Below are 8,325 nucleotides of genomic sequence, written 5' to 3'. Positions count from 1 at the left end.
TTCAACACGTTCCACACGTTCTCCACGGTCCACATGTTCCCCATTTTCTACACGTTCCACCCATTCCCCATGTTCCCCACATTCCCCAAGTTCTCCGTGTTACCCAAGTTCCACACATTCCCCACGTTCCACGCGTTTCCAACGTTCCAGACGTTCCCCACATTCAACATGTTCCCTAGGTTCCACAGGTCCCCCAGGTTCCACATGTTCTACACATTCTTCACATTCCACATGTTCCCAAAGTTCCCCACATTCCATATGTTCCCCTCGTTCCCCATGTTCCCCACATTCCATATGTTCTCCATGTTCCCCGCCTTTCACATGTTCCCAACGTTCTGTGTTCCCCACATTCCATGCGTTCCACACATTCCCAACTTTCCCCGTGTTCCCCATGGTACACACGTTCCCCACGTTCCCCACATTCCATATGTTCCCCATGTTCCCAACATTCCATATGTTCCCCATGTTCCCCAGGCTGTTTGTGCTCAGGTTCTTTAAATGAGTCCTTACTCTCTCCAGTCTGGAACACCTGGCTGACTCCGACTCCACCTGAACTCTGAGATCGGGGAATCAGAGCGACGGTGGCTCCGTCTGGAACCTGAAGGAACAGATATATTAAATTTTTTTACTAGAACCCAAACAAGAGAAGAAGAAACGGACGTGAGATCTGATTGGTCAGTTCTTACCTTGTAGTGTTGCAGAGTGTTGAGTCGTTTCCAACGACCTTGAACCACCGCTGTGACATCATCATCTGACAGGGTCAGGTGACCTGCCTGACCTGAACGCCACTCTGTCAATCAAACCAAACATGTGAGAAAGGTGTGTGTGTGTGTGTGTGTGTGTGTGTGTGTGTGTGTGTGTGTCTGTGTGTGTGTGTGTGTGTTTGTGTGTGTGTGTGTGTGTGTGTGTTTGTGTGTGTGTGTGTCTTTGCATTTACCGAGGTCCAGACTGTCTGCTGCTGGTCTTTGAGAGAACGGAGCACCTCTGTAGACCTGATCCATGATTTTATCCTTCACCTGCACACAAATACAGACAGGTGAATATCACAAACACACACGACACACACACACACACACACACACACACACACACACACACACACTCAAACACACACACACACACACACTCAAACATACATCAAGTTTTTACCTGTGTGATGGTGTCGGTGTCGAGCACTTTCACTGGACACGGCTGCACCTCCACTCCACTCTTCACCAACACTGTCAGAGTCTGGGAGAGACAGACAGTTCAGAAAGACAGGTGCAGACAGACAGGTCAGAAAGACAGGTGCAGAAAGACAGGTACAGACAGACAGGTGCAGACAGACAGGTGCAGACAAACAGGTACAGACAGACAGGTTCAGACAGACACGTGCAGACAGACAGGTGCAGGCAGACAGGTTCAGACAGACAGGTGCAGACAGACAGGTTCAGACAGACAGGTGCAGACAGACAGGTGCAGACAGACAGGTTCAGACAGACAGGTTCAGACAGACAGTTGCAGAAAGACAGGTGCAGACAGACAGGTTCAGACAGACAGGTTCAGACAGACAGGTGCAGACAGACACGGTGTGTTACCATGTAAACCACAGAGTGTGTGCGTTGCCGTGGTTACCATGGCGCTGTAGTCGATGTCCTCTCGCAGCAGGTGGCTGTCGTTCAGAGTCCGTTTGGCTTTCCCCGTCACAGCGTCCACCGGGCCTTTATCCACCTGATACTTTATAGCTCTGTAGAGCATGTAGAGAGGCTCCCCCGCTACCTCCTGACCAACAGACAGGTGAGAGTGAGACAGGTGAGGGTGAGACAGGTTACACACACAATACAGTGTTTCTACTGACTGGAGGGAAGACAGAAAGATTTACCTTCAGGAAGGAGTACAGGCAGATCGACATCCAGTTAGTCAACATCTTCTCCACCACCGTCTCCGTCCTACAGACAGACAGGCAGACAGACAGGCAGATAGACAGACAGACAGACAGACAGACAGACAGACAGAGAGGCAGACAGAGAGGCAGACAGACAGACAGACAGACAGACAGACAGACAGACAGACAGACAGACAGACAGAGAGGCAGACAGACAGACAGACAGACAGACAGGCAGACAGGCAGGCAGACAGACAGACAGACAGACAGACAGACAGACAGACAGACAGACAGACAGGCAGATAGATAGACAGACAGACAGACAGACAGACAGACAGACAGACAGACAGACAGACAGACAGACAGAGAGGCAGACAGACAGACAGACAGACAGACAGACAGACAGACAGACAGACAGATCATCAGTATTTGATGTAAACTCTCAGAGGTGGACAAAGTGTCCCTCCCGTCTCTCTTGCAGCTGACACAGATAGTGAGTTGTCTTTACGTACCGGCGCAGCATTAGTTTGGGGTTCTTGGCCACATACTGCTGGACCAGGTCCTGCAGCAGACTCTTCATCACCTCCGTGAAGTACTCCAGTTTATCGTGCAGAGCGATGGTGAGCAGACTGGCTACATAACCCCGGTCTCTCTGAGAGAAACCCTGCTGGGCCTCCAGAGTGTGGATGAACTGAGGACAGAAACACGACAACATGAGCTGCAGGTCCAGGTATGTCCTGACTGTAGACCAGGTCCAATCTGCTAGTCATCCCCCCCCCCCCCTCCCCTTCCTTCTTACTCACACGGGTGAGGAAGAGCCTGTTGTTAAGCAGGTTGTTAAGCTGCATCAGACCCTGCTCGACAGTCTGCCTCCTGGACTCCGGCAGGTCCAACTGGCGACTCAGTGGGGCCACCTGCTGGCCAGGAAAAAAGACTCTCTCTGCATATGTCCTGTAGTCCAGCAGGGGGAGTCCTGGTCCTCCAACATCACTGCTCAGGTCCATCATTTCAGTCATCAGGTCTGCAAAGGAAGAAGAAGAAGGGCAGACTCTAACTTCTCCAGAACTGTTTAGGAGAATAATTCATGATATATATAAATATATATATTTTATATATATTTATATATATGTATATTTATATATATATAAATATAAATATATTTATATATATGTATATTTATATATATTTAAATGTGTGTGTGTCTACCCGTAAACTCTTTGCGGCACTGATCTCCCACGTTGATCTCCAGAGTTTCCAACTGCAGCAAAACCTTTTTATAATCTCTGAGAGCCTGTTTACTCTTCCTCCTTCACACACACACACACACACACACACACACACACACACACACACACACACACACATTCATCAAAAACAGATATAATTATAAAAGGCCAGTTAAATACAATCACTTTGAAAGTATAACACAGTATCAGTATTTACTTTTAAATCAGACAGACAGACAGACAGACAGGCAAACAGACAGACAGACAGACAGACAGACAGACAGACAGACAGACAGGCAGACAGGCAGACAGGCAGACAGACAGACAGACAGACAGACAGGTACCTACCTATACATTAGGATGACGACCAGCACTGACAGGATGATGACGGCTGCCCCCGCCCCTAAACTGATCTGAGCAGCCAATGGGACGGGAGACAACAGAGAGTCTGTGTCGTACTGAACCAATCCAAGATCCACCTGCAGGTTTCCCATGAACACCTGAGAGACAGACAGGCAGAGAGAGAGAGAGAGAGACAGGCAGAGAGACAGACAGGAAGAGAGAGGAGAGAGAGTGGTTCAGAGTTAAGGTTCAGTCTTTCTCATGTTTGACTCTCCAGGTGTATTCTGGGAGTTTAGATGACCTCTGCAGGAGTCAGCTGTTGATCAATGATTGACAGCTGATTGATTGACAGCTGATTGACTGACAGCTGTTTGATTGACAGCTGATTGATTGACAGCTGATTGACTGACAGCTGTTTGATTGCCAGCTGATTGATTGACAGCTGATTGATTGCCATCTGAGTGATTGACAGCTGATTGATTGACAGCTGATTGATTGACAGCTGATTGATTGACAGCTGATTGATTTACAGCTGATTGATTGACAGCTGATTGATTGACAGCTGAGTGATTGACAGCTGATTGATTGACAGCTGATTGATTGACAGCTGAGTGATTGACAGCTGATTGATTGACAGCTGATTGATTGACAGCTGATTGATTGACAGCTGAGTGATGATGTAATGACCTTGAGGCTGGGCAGCTGGTGGTCCTCTGTGCTCAGTGGTTGTGTCTCTGGAGGTTCACAGTACAGATGAGTGTTGTCCAACGTCTTCACCTCACACTCCTCTTCCCCCAGACGAGCAGTCACTTCCTGTCTGGAGATGGCTCTGATCAGGTCCTGACCCTGAGAGAGAGAGATTCAAACAGGTTAACTCCTACAGCCTGTGGGTAGACTGATCCAAACTGGTCCAAACTGGTCCAAACTGGTCTAAACTGGTCTAAACTGGTCCAAATTGATCTAAACTGGTCCAAACTGGTCCAAACTGGTCCAAACAGGTCTATACTGGTCCAAATTGTTCTAAACTGGTCTAAACTGGTGCTGACCTCCACAGCGATCACTCCTCCTGGTTTGAAGCGGTACGGAGAATCTGGAGCCTCTCGATTCAGAGGGAAGAAGTCCGGATTGGGATAGTACTTGAAGCTCTTACCCTGAATGACAGACAGGTAGAGAGACAGACAGGTGAGAGAAAGACAGGCAGAGAGACAGACAGGTGAGAGAAAGACCGGTAGAGAGACAGACAGGTGAGAGAAAGACAGGTAGAGAGACAGACAGGTGAGAGAAAGACAGGTAGAGAGTCAGACAGGTGGGAGAAAGACAGGTAGAGACAGACAGCTGGAGAGTAGGACTGGTAGAGACAGACAGGTTACAAGCAGAGAGGTAGAGACAGACAGGTACCTGGATGCTCTCAAAGTGAACTCTGACGTTGTCCAGCTGGAACCAGACCCCTTTGACCTTGACCTCAGGAGACACTGTGGGAGTAAGACAGGTCATCTGAGAAGATGACTGGACTGAGCAATGCTCCAGCACCTGAGAGACAGACAGGTTGAGAGAGAGAGAGACGGGTAGTCCCAGACACAGAGAGACAGTTGTAGTGAGACAGGTAAACAGATAACCTTTGACCCTGTCTGTCTCTGTAGCTGGTCTCTGATTGGCTGGTTGTCTCACCGTTGTCATGGTGCTGTTGAAGACCAGCTGTTTTCGGGCCGTTAGCAGAGCCATTCGTCTTCTCCGTCTCACCCTCTGAACGTCCACAGGCTCCACCCACACTGCTATGATTGGCTTCTGCACCACGTCCAGGTTTCGGCCGGTCACCATAATGACACGCCCGCCTCTGAGGACAGGAAGTGGTCACCATTTAAGGTCATTGGTTTGTAAGACGACTGATTGGGGAAAACGGAGGAGGATATGTGTGCAGAAGAAGATTTAAAAACAACACAAACACTAGACACACGAGGGAACACACGAGGGAACACACGTGGGAACACACGAGGGAACACACGTGGGAACACACGAGGGAACACACGAGGGAACACATGAGGGAACACACGAGGGAACACACGAGGGAACACACGAGGGAACACATGAGGGAACACATGAGGGAACACACGAGGGAACACACGAGGGAACACACGTGGGAACACACAAGGGAACACACAAGGGAACACATGAAGGAACACAAGAGGGAACACACGAGGGAACACACGAGGGAACACAAGAGGGAACACACGTGGGAACACACAAGGGAACACACAAGGGAACACACAAGGGAACACACAAGGGAACACAAGGGAACACTAGCCACGCGAGGGAACACACGAGGGAACACAAGGGAACACACGAGGGAACACACAAGGGAACACATGAGGGAACACACAAGGGAACACACGAGGGAACACAAGGGAACACAAGGGAACACTAGCCACGCGAGGGAACACATGAGGGAACACACGAGGGAACACAAGGGAACACAAGGGAACACAAGAGGGAACACAAGAGGGAACACACGAGGGAACACATGAGGGAACACAAGAGGTAACACACGAGGGAACACAAGAGGTAACACACGAGGGAACACACAAGGGAACACAAGAGGGAACACAAGAGGGAACACACGAGGGAACACATGAGGGAACACACGAGGGAACACACGAGGGAACACAAGAGGTAACACACGAGGGAACACACAAGGGAACACACGAGGGAACACACGAGGGAACACAAGAGGGAACACAAGAGGTAACACACGAGGGAACACACAAGGGAACACACGAGGGAACACAAGAGGGAACACAAGAGGGAACACAAGAGGGAACACACGAGGGAACACACAAGGGAACACAAGAGGGAACACAAGAGGGAACACACGAGGGAACACACAAGGGAACACACGAGGGAACACACGGGGGAACACAAGAGGGAACACTACCATATACTAACATAGGATGAACTTACACAGAAGGGAGGAAACACAGAGACAAGCTAGAGCAACTCATGACAGATCTCTGGTGAACATGTGTTCAGGGTCTTACGCGTAGAAGCTCTCTGAGGGCGTGGCTTCCACGATGACCGGGTCGTCAAGGTAACGGAAGGAAACGCCTGGAACTGTTCTCTCAGCTTTGCCGAAGAACACCCGGACCGGAACACCTCCTGTCTGATTACTGGACCCTGTTTGACACACCAGCTGGGTGTCATTCACCTCCTCCACACTGAGGACACAGGAGACAAGGGGACAAAGGAGTAAGGGTTAAACTACTGCTGCTAGGAGTAGTGGTTTTTGTGTTTGTAGTTGTATAAGTACTGTCAGAGTTAAAGTAGTATACAGTATTGAAGTATTGAAGTATTGAAGTATTAGTTGTAGTTGTGGTGTAAGCAGTATTTGTAGTATTTGTAGTATTTGCAGTATTTGCAGTATTTGCAGTATTTGTAGTATTTGCAGTATTTGCAGTATTTGCAGTATTTGTAGTATTTGTAGTATTTGCAGTATTTGTAGTATTTGCAGTATTTGTAGTATTTGCAGTATTTGCAGTATTTGCAGTATTTGTAGTATTTGCAGTATTTGTAGTATTTGCAGTATTTGTAGTATTTGTAGTATTTGCAGTATTTGTAGTATTTGCAGTATTTGCAGTATTTGCAGTATTTGTAGTATTTGCAGTATTTGTAGTATTTGCAGTATTTGTAGTATTTGCAGTATTTGTAGTATTTGCAGTATTTGTAGTATTTGCAGTATTTGCAGTATTTGCAGTATTTGTAGTATTTGTAGTATTTGCAGTATTTGTAGTATTTGCAGTATTTGCAGTATTTGAAGTATTTGTAGTATTTGTAGTATTTGTAGTATTTGCAGTATTTGTAGTATTTGCAGTATTTGCAGTATTTGTAGTATTTGTAGTATTTGCAGTATTTGTAGTATTTGTAGTATTTGTAGTATTTGTAGTATTTGCAGTATTTGTAGTATTTGCAGTATTTGCAGTATTTGCAGTATTTGTAGTATTTGTAGTATTTGCAGTATTTGTAGTATTTGCAGTATTTGTAGTATTTGCAGTATTTGTAGTATTTGTAGTATTTGTAGTATTTGTAGTATTTGCAGTATTTGTAGTATTTGCAGTATTTGCAGTATTTGTAGTATTTGTAGTATTTGCAGTATTTGTAGTATTTGTAGTATTTGTAGTATTTGTAGTATTTGCAGTATTTGTAGTATTTGCAGTATTTGCAGTATTTGCAGTATTTGTAGTATTTGTAGTATTTGCAGTATTTGTAGTATTTGCAGTATTTGCAGTATTTGCAGTATTTGTAGTATTTGCAGTATTTGTAGTATTTGTAGTATTTGCAGTATTTGTAGTATTTGCAGTATTTGTAGTATTTGCAGTATTTGTAGTATTTGTAGTATTTGCAGTATTTGTAGTATTTGCAGTATTTGTAGTATTTGTAGTATTTGCAGTATTTGCAGTATTTGTAGTATTTGCAGTATTTGCAGTATTTGCAGTATTTGTAGTATTTGCAGTATTTGCAGTATTTGTAGTATTTGCAGTATTTGTAGTATTTGTAGTATTTGCAGTATTTGTTGTACACACATGTAGCAGGTTTGGGGGCCCAGGAAAGCGCTCAGGTCTGTCTTCTGTCCTGTCAGCAGCTGGCGCCCCCTGATGGTCAATCTGGTTCCTCCAGAGACTGGACCTTTATCAGGAACCAGATCTAGCAGCTGGGGGTCCTGAAACACAGGAGGCAGGGTTTGAGTTCAGAGAGGAACCTGATTGGCCGAGACTTTTATAAACATTGACATGTATGATGATTGGCTCTCTCGGACGAGTCATGTGGTGGTGGTCTTGTGGTGGTGGTCTCTGTGACCTGGGTTTTTGATTAGTCTTTCAAGATAAACCGGTTCCAGGTCCAGAT

General features: G+C 46.3%; 1 protein-coding gene across 1 annotated transcript in view; it reads right to left on the bottom strand.

The window, feature by feature from the left end:
• Positions 1-47: 47 nt before the first annotated feature.
• The window catches only part of plxnb3 (plexin B3), a 17,831-nt gene continuing 9,553 nt past the window's right edge, over positions 48-8,325 (bottom strand). The window contains exons 15-31 of the mRNA XM_034678429.1: positions 8,004-8,140; positions 6,465-6,641; positions 5,101-5,266; positions 4,831-4,962; positions 4,479-4,583; positions 4,120-4,278; positions 3,439-3,590; positions 3,071-3,171; positions 2,668-2,885; positions 2,377-2,555; positions 1,862-1,928; positions 1,615-1,761; positions 1,150-1,230; positions 938-1,016; positions 687-790; positions 511-598; positions 48-175 (exon numbers count right to left, since the gene is read on the bottom strand). Coding sequence (XP_034534320.1) covers positions 48-175; positions 511-598; positions 687-790; positions 938-1,016; positions 1,150-1,230; positions 1,615-1,761; positions 1,862-1,928; positions 2,377-2,555; positions 2,668-2,885; positions 3,071-3,171; positions 3,439-3,590; positions 4,120-4,278; positions 4,479-4,583; positions 4,831-4,962; positions 5,101-5,266; positions 6,465-6,641; positions 8,004-8,140 — 2,220 coding nt within the window. The remainder of the gene's footprint in view (positions 176-510; positions 599-686; positions 791-937; positions 1,017-1,149; positions 1,231-1,614; positions 1,762-1,861; positions 1,929-2,376; positions 2,556-2,667; positions 2,886-3,070; positions 3,172-3,438; positions 3,591-4,119; positions 4,279-4,478; positions 4,584-4,830; positions 4,963-5,100; positions 5,267-6,464; positions 6,642-8,003; positions 8,141-8,325) is intronic.

This window comes from Notolabrus celidotus, unplaced genomic scaffold, assembly GCF_009762535.1.
Source record: "Notolabrus celidotus isolate fNotCel1 unplaced genomic scaffold, fNotCel1.pri scaffold_149_arrow_ctg1, whole genome shotgun sequence".
In the NCBI taxonomy this organism is placed as follows: domain Eukaryota; kingdom Metazoa; phylum Chordata; class Actinopteri; order Labriformes; family Labridae; genus Notolabrus; species Notolabrus celidotus.
The sequence above is the reverse complement of the archived record's forward strand: the minus strand, read 5'-3'. Positions and strand labels throughout refer to the sequence as shown.